General features: G+C 50.6%; 1 protein-coding gene across 2 annotated transcripts in view; it reads right to left on the bottom strand.

Annotated features, from left to right (window-relative positions):
* SMARCC1 (SWI/SNF related, matrix associated, actin dependent regulator of chromatin subfamily c member 1) overlaps nucleotides 1-14,417 on the bottom strand; it is a 62,865-nt gene that overhangs the window by 11,338 nt on the left and 37,110 nt on the right. For both annotated transcript variants that reach the window (XM_065744869.1, XM_065744870.1), the window contains exons 19-22: nucleotides 14,177-14,236; nucleotides 8,517-8,775; nucleotides 7,789-7,950; nucleotides 992-1,047 (exon numbers count right to left, since the gene is read on the bottom strand). In XM_065744869.1, coding sequence (XP_065600941.1) covers nucleotides 992-1,047; nucleotides 7,789-7,950; nucleotides 8,517-8,775; nucleotides 14,177-14,236 — 537 coding nt within the window. The remainder of the gene's footprint in view (nucleotides 1-991; nucleotides 1,048-7,788; nucleotides 7,951-8,516; nucleotides 8,776-14,176; nucleotides 14,237-14,417) is intronic.

Genomic DNA, 14,417 nt, shown 5'->3' with positions numbered 1-14,417 from the left:
CTGTCCCCATGCTGTGCACACACCTCACGTCCTGTCCAGTGTTTCTTATGGGAACGACACGCACAGCACTCCTCTACCCACACATTATCAACACACTGTGTGGAACTGTGACCAGTGGGAACCAATGGCACAAGTGAATTTCGTGCTTCTGTCCAGGAGTTGGTGGGAGAGAGCAACGTTTGCAAGGATTAAGGGACGTAATTAAAGCCCGGGCACCTTAAGATAGCATTACTGAAACCAGCAGCAGCTTTGTGCTTAAGACTGGAAGCACCATTTTCCCCACGGAGACTTCCAGCAGGGAGGAGTTTCACTGAGCAGCCACGGAGACCTTCAAGGAGTCCAACCTCATTTCCCACCCCCGGGGAATGAGGCAGTGCCCAGAGCTGCAGGGATGCACACAGGCTGAGCCAGCGTGGCTCCCACTGTCCCTGAAGAGTTCTGACAGCAGTTAATCATTATTCAGGCTGTCTGCTCAGCTCCACTCAGACGTGGTTGGCAAGCACTGCAAGGAACCCAAACAACACACCGGTTCCCAGGAAGGCCCTCATCCCTCCGATCCTGACAGAGCCAAAAGCTGCATTCAACTCTGGGAAAGGCAATTTGCCACGAGACAAACTTTTCCAGGGCAAGACTTCAAAGCAACTCTTGCCTCAGACCACTACAAGCCACGGACAATAGCAAACCAATGACCTTCTGCAGCTGAAGCCTCCTCAATTCACTGGATACTGACTGCTTCACACTTCCTCCCAGCCCCAGCCTTCTTTTCTCAGGCCTAGGAAACAAGATGCTGGCAAAAGAAACGTCGCTATGACTTAAGACCAAAGCACTCCTTAGAAGTGCAGTGGGACTGGAAACTGCTGGGGAATGCCATCCTCCAGGGACTGACCAGCACAATACCACCACCTTCTTATCAGCCACCTCAGACCGTGGTAATTCAGGTTTGTGAGTGTCACAAGTGCCTCTTCAGCGCCATATGCTGAGCTGAGTTTACCTTCTCAGGCTGCTGCCCATCTGTCTCTGTTTCCATTTTTTCCTCTTCAGCTCCATCTGAGAACACAAATAAAGTATTCAGAATTGCCATAACATTCATTCATTACGCTTAGCTCAGAATTAACTCCATTTTCTGTTCCCTACTGATGATGGTTTATGAGGAAAGCCACACAGCACTGAACTCCTGGAGGACACAAAGCCTCTTACATTAAGCTTCCTTTAAAAACCAAGTTTACTTGCAAATCTAAATGTAACAGGTTTTCTTCTCAGCCCACCGAGCAGGATACACCACCACACTATCTGTGCTCTGCTGAAACACCCAGTGTATCCACAGAGGGAGAGGCACTCAGCTCCATCCACTTTAGCTACATGAAGAAGAGTTCAAGCACAGCCCTGCAGTGCTCCCGTCACGCAGTCATTCCCACTGCTAAGTCACAGCACTGCACAATGTTTTCCCCAATACAGCCAATTTGGTTCTGTAGATGGTTGTCAGTTACATGATTAACCTCAATTACAGAGCTGCCAGACTTGTAATTCCTCGTCGGCGCCGGATCCCCTGAGCTGCTTTCCATGCAAGGCCCATCCAGCAGCACTCTCTGGGGCTGCAGCTCAGCTGAACATTTAAATTCAGTTCTGCAGGTGCTGCAAATGCCACAGCTCTGTGTTTCTAAGTTTCTCCAAAGCAGTATCTCACTACTGCCTACGCCAGCACTTGATGCCATGCAGCCTCAGACACACAGTGGCACTGCTGGCACTTCACACGCCACGCAGACAGAACCACAGAACCATTCAGGTTAGAGGAGACCCCCGAGACCCCCCACGACCACCGTGCCCACTGCCCACAGCCCTGGACACCCCCAGGAACTGTGACCCCCCATCCCCGGGCAGCTGTGCCAGCACATGACCACTCTCTGGGGAAAGAATTGTTCCCCATATCCAACCTGACCCTCCCCTGGTGAACTTGAAGCCATTACCTCTTGTTCCACTGCTGTTATCTGGGAATAGAGGCTGACCTCCACCTCATTACATCAATATACAGACCCCAGTGAATCAGAACTGAATAACGATGCTCAAATCAAAGCAGATGGTCCAAAAGGCATCCTGTGATGGATGTTCCTGGACACCCCCCCCTCCCAGAGCTTGCTCCTTCGCTCTCCCACTTCGTCCCCAGCTGTACTGCCAGCAGTACCTGTGGAAGCTGGACCAGTGAAGCTACCCGAGTCAGAATCACAGAACGGATTGGGTTGGAAGGGACCCTTCAGATCACCTGGCTCCAACTCCCTGCTGTAGGCAGGGACGCCTCCCAGCAGACCATGCTGCTCACAGCCCCATCCAGCCTGGCCTGGAGTGCTCCCAGGGAGGGGGATCCACAGCCTCTCTGCACCCAAACTGTTTCGTTGGGTTTTTTTTTTTGCTTTCTCAAAATATAAAAATCCACATTACAACTGCTGAGGATGTGTGGGTCCAGACACCACCCACTGCCTCCTGTGCTTCTTTCCCATTCAGAACCTGAAGCAAGTTCTCCAGAACCCCAGAAAAACCCATTCTTGGCCACAGCACTGTCAGCGTGGCCGCCACCGGGCATGGACACGCTCCAGCCCCTGATGACTGAGGCTGCTCCGGGTTTCTGGCTGATGAGACCAAGCTCTTCAAGCTAACAGCCTCTTGTTTACTGTCTGTGTGGCACACAAATAGCTCCAACACAGACATGTGAGCAGTTCTGCCAGCACAGGCAGACCTGGGAGTTCTGGAGTGCTCTGTGCCCAGCTCGCAGCCCATCCTCCTCTGGCACCCACCAAGGCAGGTAAGAGCCTGACAGCTAAGACAGCTAACAGGAGGCAAAGGGAAAACCAGCAGCAATATGTCAGTGTGGGCTGCGTGCATGCACCCAATGAGAAGGGTTTTAATAGCAGTGGGATGGTGTCCTTGGGACCGACCTCCTGGTGCCAACCCCTGGTTCGCTCAGTACTGCACAGAACGTTGACTTCCATGCTCCTGCTGATGAACAGAGGCCTTCTAGGATAGGAGATAACGAGTGTCCTGATGGGGAAGGACACGAGATAACAAGGGTTTCGATGCAGAATACCAGGAAGCTGACTGAGTAATGCACTACTTCCCTATAGTTTGCACTAACACTGTTGTAAAGGCCAAAAAAACCCAAAAAAACCAAGAGGACAATTTCAGCACAGCCTCACACTCCTTGTCCGGGATCCCACAGCTGCCAGAACAGAACCCCAGAGCAAGTCCGGGTACAGGGATGTTAATGAGGGAGCTCACTCAGCCCTGAGCTCCAGCACACACTGCCACACTGACACAGAAGTGATGGTAACAGCCCTCACCCAGCTCTGAGCTGCTGAAGACAGCAGCTGGTGGAGGGGGGCCTCTGTAATCCTCCTCTGACTGCTAATTCCCATGTGCTACACTGAAGCAAAACAGAGGCACAGAATGCATTTCTTCCACGGGAACAGCTCTGTAGGAAAGTTTTTACAGGAGCCCCTTCTATATGTATGAAAAACATTAAATAATGTGCAAGAAAAACATACAGAAATCTCTGCCCAAGACGATGGTTGGCAAGGAGATAAACCTACTTACCCAACCTATCTGCCACCACGACTCAATTCATGGTGGAAAGGGCTGCACCCCAAAGTCACAGCTCGGAGCAAGGACCTGGTGACACAGGAACCTCACGGGGAGAATCCAGATCCTCTCCTGTCAGCAGAGCTCCTGAGCTGCAGCCACAGGTTCATACCCACAGGGAAGAGGACTCACCATCACACAGAGCACCCTCAGCAAGGAATAGCGTGTGCCCGTGGACTCTCCAAGCACATCTGACTTTCTGCTTCTGTATTAGGGGGTCACACTCAGCTACAGAAGGAATTAGAAGGTACCTATGTGTGACAGCAAGATTACTGTGAACATCCTGACTTCACTTAGGTCTTCGAGTCCTGGCTGTAGGAAAAATGCTGCCTTGAAACGAGGATGACAACTCGAGGCAGGCTGGAGCCAATGGCTTCTGAAAGGAGCTGTCCTGTGTCAGCTGCCAGGCCTCTATCTGCAGCAATGGCTCCTGCTGGCTGTGCCATCCCGAGGAGCCCACGCCAAGTCCTGCACACAGCAAGAAGGAAGCTATCACCTATTAGTTTTACGTTATAAGTGAGTCTATCTGGGTTCAAGCAGGTTTTTGCTTCTGGATGAGAGGTAATTCCAGCACCTTGTCAACAATTAATGTCCAATAAAAGTGAATCTCAAACTCAAGTATGAAAAGATCTGCACAAAGACAAACCAATTTCTGGGCCTCTGTGGGAGACGTAAGAGAAACCACTCCTGCACTTCTGCGTGATGGTATCAGGTTAATGAGATATTTGCAATGCAAATGAGCACTGATTACTGGACCTAACACAAAAGGGGAAGACCTGACCTCAACGAGGAAGACCCTGCAGTCCTTTTTACAGGACACCCACGATGTGCTCTGACACCACTCAGAGGGTCTGCAGTGTGAACGCTGCAGGATGGGGGAAAAGGAAGGAGTGCTGCTCCTTACCCCGGGCAGAGGTGGTGAGATGCACGGGACCCCATGAGAAATCATCCTGCCAAAAATGAAGAGCTTCTCTCCTCCATAGCTAAATTTGGCTTTTCTACTACGCGCTGCAGGACTGCCTGTAAAGTGTTCAATGTAATCATCACTTACGCTGCATACAGCTGCAGTGGAGCACTGTTCCTCCCAGTGTTTGCTGTCACAGATGAGCTACAGCACGAAGCCACCAGGGAAATACTTGGTAGATAAGGCCTAAATCCACATGTAGCTGCCTCCACTGCTCCCCCATGCCCAACTCGGGGCACATATATGCAGGCAGTGTAGTTAATCATCTTTGGAGAGTTGTTAGGAGTGCACACACAGTTGAAGGAGACCCAGGGGGAATGCTGAGCACACAGCTGTGCTGCACACTGCCCTCCTCTGGAGCTCCATCCCCAGCCTGCAGAGCTGGGCTCCTTCGGTGGCTCTCCCCAGCTCAGCTTCAGTACAACAGAAGCATTTCCCATCACACTGCTCACCCACAGCCCTGGGAGGCCTCTCTTAACCCTGCTGTGCTTTATAGTATCAGTCTGAAAGGAACCACCACTCGTATTTCAACAATGAGGACTTAACAGCTGAGGTTCCCAGATATCAGCATTTTTCACTCAGAGGGCAGTGAGGCACTGGAACGAATCACCCACAGAGGCTGTGGATGTCCCATCCCTGCAGGCACTCAAGGCAAGGCTGGATGTGGCTCTGGGCAGCCTGCTCTAGTGGTTGGGGACCCTGCTCATGACAGGGAGGTTGAAATGAGATGATCTCTGAGGTCCTGCTCAACCCAGGCCATTCTGTGATTACCTCTGGGAACCACTCCAGTGCCACTTTCCCCCTCTGCACTCTGCAGTGCCTCTAATTCACCAATACTAAGAGCTTTCAAAAGACTGCAGAGCTACGGTGTAACTTCTGAAATACACCAACTGACGAGCTCTAATTACAGCGTGGAAGCCACGCTGGGCACTTTCAGCTCTCCATGATGACACTGAGATGCACCACTTCAGGTCTGGTCACCAAAGCACAGCTGCAGCCCAGCCCAGCCCAGGGCACTGGATGCAGCCCTAAAGCACGACCCACGGCCCCAGACCCCACGCTGAGCTGGAGGTGCAGATCGTGGTGACCCACTTCACCACTGCTGAGCAGCTCCCCCGGGGAGAGCCATCTGCTGTTGTCCTAATTTATGCCATTAGTCACAGCCCAACACAAATCGCATTAGCCGTAACAGGACAGCATTACTTATACAACTCACTGCAGCTCATTCAGAAGTAATCGTGTTACGGGCAGCTGCTCTCCAGCTCCCCACGTGAGATGACAAGCACTCCAACAGCTCTGTCTGAAACTTGTGGGCAGGTTCTCCTCGAGGAAGGGATGCCAGCCCAGCAACTCTACTCTAAGAGGTGAGGATACGGTGAACTGCCACAACTGTGCTGCAGGACTGAGAATGAAGGCTCAAAGAACACATGATAGAGGTCCCTAAGGTGAATAGCACAGCAAAAGTTGCTCTCAGAGTACCATTCAGGTCGGAAAGGACCCAAGACCATCAAATCCAACCCCCAGCCACCCCACCATGCCCACAGTGTCCATCAGTGCCACATCCCTGCAGCTCTGGAACATCCCTGAGACATTGATCCCCACTCCCTGAGCAGCTGTGCCAGCACCCAACCACTCTTTGGAGAAGAAACTGTTCCCAATATCCAACCTGACCCTCCTCCAGTGCAAGTTGAGGCCACCACCTCTCATTCTATCAACAGGAACACAGAACAAGGGCACAAAGTCACAGCAGAAAAGAATACATATAAACCTAAGCTAAGCTTAATTTAAAATAATTATAAAATTAAACCTGCTCTCTGACGGAGTAAAACCCAGATCTGCTCCATAGTAACCTGAACATAAAACCCAAACCCTTGCCCTTCCCACAGAGCTGTGCTGCTGCCTGGCTGAAGCATCACCAACAGGAGGAGCCATGCCAGCGTGGCCTTCCCCATCCCTTGCCATCCCATCTCACAGTGTGCCCTGTGCTCACATCTCTGGACAGGCTGACTGCAGCTCAAGAGTGGGATGCCCAAAGCCAGGCCAAACCAACCCCCTGGTGAGCCCAGCCAGGCAACCTGTTCCAGTGCCTCACTGCCCTCACAGTAAACAATTTCTCCCTAATATCCAGTCTATATCTGCCCTCTTCCAGCTTATAGCTGTAAGGAGAGCTAAATGGAAGTGGGTCTGTGCAAAGTTTTTTCACTCACAGGGAGTTGCAGTGGGATGAATTTGTTACTATGGTGAGTAAAAATGTCAAATCTGCGACTGTTGGAGCTGTGGATAAGGAGTTTTGGATCAGGATATCAGCTGAAATCCACCGAAAATAGCTGTTGAAACAGAGCTCTAAAGCAAGAGTTCATTAGTACGGCAGCAACACGAGCAACAGCTATCATGCACCAGTCTTCCACTTAATTAAAGCTGCCTGTCTGCTCCCACCAGTCAGCAAGGTTCTCACATTAAAACTAGCTACCAAAAGGTGTCTGAGAAACCACAGCTTCAGCTGGGCCACGGTATGGGAACTGCTGAGTCCCAGCATGAACCAGCAAGTGAGCACCTGAAGTTCTGGTCAGCCCTGGGAGCACAGGTGAAGGTGACTCACCTGCGTGACCAGAAGGGGCGGAGCCAGGCTCCATCCCTCTGAGACCTCAATTAAGGGCTGACTGCCACCAAGGAAGGCTCTCTTGTTGGAGATCCCTCCTCTGTGGAGTTCCTTCCCTGTGAACCTAGATCTTCAGAGATGGGTGAGCACTCTTCTTCCTTCTGTAACACCTCCTTGTTCATGCTGGTCTCTTTGCTTTTACAACCTGAACAGCCACAAAGAGCCAACAAAACTCAGCTTGCTGTACCATAACCACAACACCAGAAAGGCATCGCTGCCCAACCACTCTAATGCCCACACGATTGGCATGAAACCTGCTCTGATATTTCTGCCCATTCAACTTGTACACATCCCAAAGAAAGAACATTTCCATTAGTCCGCAGTAGGAAAACACACTGCCAGAACTAAAGGCAGCACTGAGCTCATTAACACATCATCAGGAGTCAGTAATCAGTGAGCAGTGAGAGGAATGACCCATCCCACACGCTGCTCCTTACCAGCACCCCACCTCCTGCTGCAGGCAGGTTTACAGTCCATCAGAAGGCAGAAGAAAGCTGCACCCCAGTGTGCTCAGCCCCGTCTGCATTTGGATGCTTACCCATCTTTTCGGGCTCATCCGGCCCCGTCCCAGCAATGCAGCTGCTCTCCAGCCCGTACGTGGGATCCACCTTCCCCGAGGCACGTGCTGCTTCCTGCACTTTCTTCACGTGGGCCTCCACCAGCTCCAGTGGCACCTCCTCTCTGACGCGGGAGAACTCCTCTGTTAACAACGACCCACCACGTCACACTGTGTGTGTCTCTGGGGAAAATCAGTGCTGACTTTCTCCTCAGATCAGCACGCAGGTAAGCGTGGCGTCAAAACGAGCTCTCAGAGATGTATCCGAGGGCAGTTCCTTCTTTCCACACTCAGAGCCTGACTTCCTCTCTCCAGTGTGGTAGGAGAGACTCTTTGCAATGACATAAAATCGTTTTTACAGGTATGAAAGTAAGCAGGAAAAAAAGAAAAAGGAAAATCTATCTCATTGAGTTTCTCAGGGGGCACAGCTGCTGCTGCTGATTTCAATGCTGGGAAATGGGAAAAGGGGAAATTGAGCACTGGGTATTTACAGCAGCCAACAAACAGCCACCCCGACCCAGGGCAGCACCTGCAAACCACCACTGGGCAGAAAGCACACAAGGGGAACTCAAGAGCTTGGAGGAGTTATTCTATAGCCCATCTACAAACTAAATTTCAGTGCCAGCAAAAACTGATGGTTGTTAGACCTGAGAACCTCCAGAAACAGCCATTCTAGGAAAGTGAAAACAACTGCTGGGGCAAACTCATACCTAAAGCAGCCTTGGCTGCTGCCGATGCCACGCGGGGGTCCACCACTGATGCCAGGAAAGCAACAGTGCTCATCACAGGGTTGCCAGACTGGCTGAAGGGGACGGGCTGGTAGGCCAAGGGGCCAAGGGATGCATCTGAGTTCTCCAGGTAGGGATCCTCAATGGGGAGCCGCAGGAAATGGAGGATGCACTCGTCCTGGGTGCGGCTCCCAACGTGCTCCGAGACCTTGTTCCAGTCATCCTTGTACATCTCCAGAGCCTGCAAGAGATGGAGATGGTGGTATGTACATTAAGTGACCTGGAAAAAATGCCAAAACAACACCGTGCTTCTTTGTGAACGCTAGTTGTTTTGGTGATGCAACCAAAGATTGAATACAGTGACTACTGAAACCCCAACTTTTCTCATAGCAAAGCTTTTCTGGAGAGCTCATCTTTCTGGGACATCAGTGACAGGCCACACATCACCACACAAGTTTATGCTGTTACTGTATCTGTGGGAGGACTCAGGATTTACTTGTCACATTTGTGCAGTTCATGTTTCCCCTGTTTGCATATGAAAAGCTCTACGGAGCACTCAAGGTTGGCCCTGCCAAGTCTCACCAAATGCTTTTTCATTCCCGTAAGAACTTCCCTTGAGGGCACTCGTGTTCTCTCATCTGTGCCTTAATGCACTGAGCTCTTTGGGGCAGAAACAGTATTTATTCCACATATGTGTACTGCGTATGACGGTGAAGTCCAATTCTTCCATTCAGATGTTGGGAAAATCAAAGAGTGTCACACCAATATTTCAGGAGAAAAAAAAAGGAAACACATCCTATATCACAAAGCCAAATGAGACTGGTTTAATAGCCCATTTAACACTGCCCATCTCCAAATGAAAGTCCACCAGAAGCCTTCTGAAATACTTCATACCAGAGACCTGAAAACGAGCAGCTTCTAAGAGTTACAGATCTCAATTTCATTTCAAGTTTAATGTAATTGGCTTGAAAGTCTACTGGGTTTTTACTTACACTGAGCAGTACAACAAAAATGAAGGGAAACTGCTTCACAGGCAGCAGCTGGGTGTCCCAACACTAATTCAGGGAAAGGGAAGAGCTGAACTGGAACTATTACATCACTGGAGAGCACGGAGGATTACTGTGACAACCCCAGCTGCCATGGACTTCTCACAGCACGTATCTGCAGGTATGATGTAGTTCAGAGGACAGAAGCCCTCGTGCTCTCCACCCATCTCCTTGTGGCAGCTGGCTTTCCCTAAGGAAGCAGTATCACAGAATCACAAAGGTAAGAACAGTCCTCCAAGGCCATCAAGCCTAAGTGTCAACCCAACCACGTAACTCAGTGCCACAGAATGCTCTCTTAAGTGCAAATATTAAGAAATGAAGTCAGTGGCCGTTCAGCACTCGAAATCTTTCCCACAGACTGAGGATAACCAGAAACCTCAGCCCCTGGGTGGAGGACATCCACGTGCACGGCCCTCCACACCTCACAAGGTGGAATTTGGAGCACATGGGCTGCTCAGAGGGACCACAACTGTCAGACAGTGGGATGGGATCTGTGTGATGTGCCTGACACAGGCACAAAGGGATGATGTGAAGGATCTGCAGAGCTCCCGGGGACAAGAGAGAGAGCACTTCAGTGGAGTTAAACGCACTTGGTGACCACTCACAAGCAGTGTTCCCCAGAGCTCAGCACTGGGGCTGCTTTTATTTAAGGTCTTAATTAATGATCTTGAGGGGATAGAGTGTACCCTCAGTAAGTTTGCAGATGACACTGACTTGGAGTGTTGATCTGCCTGAGGGAAGAAGGGCACTACAGGGGGACCTGGAGAGACTGCATCGATAGGCCAAGGCAAACTGTATGAGTTTCAACAGGGCCAAATGTCAGGTCCTGGTGACGGTCACAACAACTCCAGGCAGCCCTATGTGCTTGCCTGAGGGAAAGGGACCTCAGTGGGCTGCATATGAGCCAGCAGTGTGCCCAGGTGGCCAAGAAGGCCGATGGCATCCTGGCCTGGATCAGGAATGGGGTGGTGAGCAGCACTGGGAAGTCATCCTGCCCCTGTGCTTAGCACTGCTGAGGCCTCACCTCGAGTGCTGCCTTCAGTTTGGGGCACCTCAGTGCAGAAAGGACATGGAGGTGCTGGAGCAGCTCCAAAGAAGGGCAGTGAGGCTGAGAAGGGCTTGGAGAGTGTGCCCTACGAGGGGAGACTGAAGGAGCTGGGGCTGTCTGGTGTGGGGAAGAGGAGGTGAGGGGAGACCTCACTGCTCTCTGCCAGTATCTGAAAGGTGCTCACAGTGGGGCCGGGCTCTGCTCACTGGTGACAGTGACAGGACGAGGGGAAATGGCCTTAAGTTGCACCAGGGTAAATTTAAGGTTGGATATCAGGAAACACTTCTGTACAGACAGAGCTGTTAAGCACTGGGATGGGCTCCACAGGGACGTGGTGCAGTCACCATCCCTGGGTGTGTTTAAATCCATTTGGATGTGGTGATTTAGTAAAGGGCTGTTACAGTGAGGGCAGTACGGTTGGGTCATGGTTGGACTCGATGATCTTTGAGGTCTTTTCCAACCTGAGTGATTCTGTGATTCTGTTGGACAAGGACAGCTACAACAAGTGGCAGCTGTGCACGCACAGGATGCCCACCCGTAGGTTTGTATTCAAACCACTCTTGTTCATCAAGAACAGGATATTTTTTTAAATGAAAACAGGAGTTCCAGTACACACAGTCTTTCCAAACACACCAATCTGGAAGAAGAGTGTTTTTAATGGCAGCATCTATAAAACATCAGCTAAGAGAATTCCTCACAAAGCGATGAACTGGGGCAGGACAGCTTGCTGTGCTGCGGGTGCTGGAAGCCAGCCTGGCACAACTTGTGTAGCATTTCCAGATCTGTGGATGCAGACTGAACCAAAGGGCAGGAAGTTATTGGCACATAAGGAGTTCGGGGGGGATCACCATCCCAGGAAGTGTTCGGTTCCCCACAGTGGCACTGAGGGACAGAGTCAGTGCTTAAATTGGGTGGGAGGGAGGGAAGATACCCCAGGACATCATCAGAAAGGCATCAGTTCCTTGCTCCCCAAAGCACAGGGTGTGAGGTGTGATGGGCCAGCCCCTGCTCAGGGAAGCTGTGCTCCAGCTGAGGTTAGCTGGGGGGAAGCAACACCACAGCACCTTGCAGCCCACAAGGCAGACAGCAAGAGGAGGGGCTTTAAAAGCTCAACAGGGGAAGAATTTGGTTCAGACAAGCTTCTTTGGAACTGAAGTTCCCAACTGCTTAGGAGCTGCTCTCCCAGCCTCCTCCTGCCCTTGCTGCAGTGTTTAAAGCAATGTGACACTGCTCAGTTCACTGGGTCAGACTCTTAGAGAAGTATTTATTCCACATTCAGCATTCGTTCCACTTTCCCTAAATCCATCTAGCTACGTGTCACTGCCTACCCACTGCAACCACTCGAGCATATTAGATGGAGCTCTGCTCTTCACAGCTGCATAGCAGTTCTTTCCCACTCTCCTCCACTCCCTGTCAGCTTTCTGTTGGCGCAGTCGTCGTCCTAACAGCAATAGCTGAGAGCTCTGACTCCACAGAGAGGCAGAGGAGTGGGGCAGGGAGGGAAACCAGACCCCTCCCCATGGCTCAGCCAACAGGAGGAGGGACGGTCATTATTTTAGATACCATTTATTCTTTGCAACTGCACTGCACATATATTTGCCCAAAGCCACCCTGAGGACTTAATTGCACCGAGCTGCCTCGTTACAGCTGCATTACTTATGCTTGAACTGGTATTCTCTCTTTACTGATTTATTCATAGGTTAAATCCACGAAGAATGAGGAACATTAATAATTTAAACTCACATTAAGTACATTTGCAAACTCAAGACTTTGTTTGTTTTTTTAAAGGAAAAATGAATATGCCATCCGGATTACTTCATTAGGTTACTGCTTGCTATGTGCAAGCCTAAGGTACAGGCACAGAAAAGAATGACATTTAGGATTAATAACAGGGTGCAAAGAAGCCAGCGTGCCGAGATAAGCCCTGTGCAAGAGCACCATATCTCCACTGTTTTTACCCATAAGCAAAGTCCTTCCCCAGGCTGATAGGAAGATGTGGAACAGAGAGCAGACTGACACCCAAAGCTGCCCTGGCACTCTGATGAATCCACCTCCCTATCTGCAAGGCTGCAGCTGAGGCCCCTGGTCAGGCTCAGGAACAACACAAGGCTGCTGCTGGTCAGCACGGCCAACACAGAGAGCAAAAATAACCAGGACAACCAGACAACAGAATTCTTACATGGGAATCCTCCATCGCAAGGCACCTGGATTATACTAAAGGAGGAAAAAGAAAACCCAGCGTAACACCAAGCTCAGCAGCTGATCACCTCTTTCCAGGAAGCAGCAGCATGTGAATTACTTCGGGGCACCTGCCACGGAAATCAGTGCTGCCCTGACACCGACAGGAAGGCACAGAGAGCATGCAGAGATGGGCAGCATCCTCACCAGGAGCTCACACAGACCCAGCCATCACCCCACGGTTCAAGGGCTCCAGATTCAGTCATTTCACAGAGCCACAGAATCACAGAATGGTTGAACAGGACGTCAAAGATCATCTCATTCCAACCCCTCCTGCCCTGGGCAGGGTCACCAACCACTAGGGCAGGCTGCCCAGAGCCACAGCCAGCCTCGCCTTCAATGCCTGCAGGAATGGGGCATCCACAGCCCCACAGAGCCCCATAGAGAGCCCACAGTGATCCCATAGTGTCACAAAATCCATACAGCCACATCCAGCCTTGCCTTGAGTGCCTCCAGGGTTGGGGCATCCACAACCTCTCTGCGCAACCTGTTCCACTGTGGATACCAAGCCCTGATCTATCACATCAGCAGCTCTCTGACCCAATTCTTACAGAGCCAGCATGACTCTTAGGTCTATTTCCTGTAGACTTCTGGAAAAGACTTAAAGAATGGATCAAGTACAGCCACGCAGCAAGAGGAGTGAATTAACATGCTGGATTCAAGGGCTACCAAATAAAAAGCTTCCTTTATTAGCAGGCAAAGCAGAGGAAAACAATCTGTGTGTTAAATAGTTCAGCTTTCCAAAGTGCCTGCTTGCAGTTCCCTGTAACATGTTATGGCTTACTGAAGAGCTCGTGGAGATTAACAGAACTTCAGAATGTTCTTTTGGTGCAGATAAGCCATCCCTTGAAGGCCACCCACTGCACAGGACGTTGCCAACTGCTGCTCAATGCACTGCAAGATCTGCTCTCGAATTTGTGTGAGCATTCCTAAGCACTTAATGTCTGGGTTGCAGCTACAAGGCAGGCAGAACTGAACCCTACAGAACACAACGGCCCTTCAGCACACAGACACTTCCACTCTGTAGCAGCAGCAGTGTCCCTGCAGAGATGATGGTCGAAGAAACAGACAGAACTCTGAGGGAGAGCTGTAACCTTTTACCAGTCCAAAAGCCACAGCCATAACTCCACCACCCATCCCTCCAGCTACGTCTGCTGGGTCCCAAAACTGCTTCCCACTCTAAACAGGTCCAGCAAAAGGACAGTGTTGTCTCCTAACTTAACTTCAACATAACTACATGTACATTTATCTTGATGTGTAGTATCCTGCTTTTGTCTCCTAGCCTTCAATTTCCCCCCCCATGAACTTACTTCTAACAGCAGCAGCGTCTCCTGCTCCGTCCATTCTCTTCCAGCACTTGCACCTTTACTCTACGAAAGAGGAAGGAAACATGAAATGTGATTTTCTTTATGCAGAATGTTAAAAAATAATGAAGGGAGAAGAATCTGTTGTTTGAGCCACTGTAACATCTATCTTTCACAACATTCCTACCACAGCAAACAAATCCCTGGTTCTCCCATAGATGTGTTCAGTTCACGTGCTTTACTTCTG

This window comes from Cyrtonyx montezumae, unplaced genomic scaffold (genome assembly GCF_038088225.1).
Source record: "Cyrtonyx montezumae isolate F1298 unplaced genomic scaffold, pur_monq_1.0 scaffold_32, whole genome shotgun sequence".
Taxonomy (NCBI): domain Eukaryota; kingdom Metazoa; phylum Chordata; class Aves; order Galliformes; family Odontophoridae; genus Cyrtonyx; species Cyrtonyx montezumae.
The sequence above is the reverse complement of the archived record's forward strand: the minus strand, read 5'-3'. Positions and strand labels throughout refer to the sequence as shown.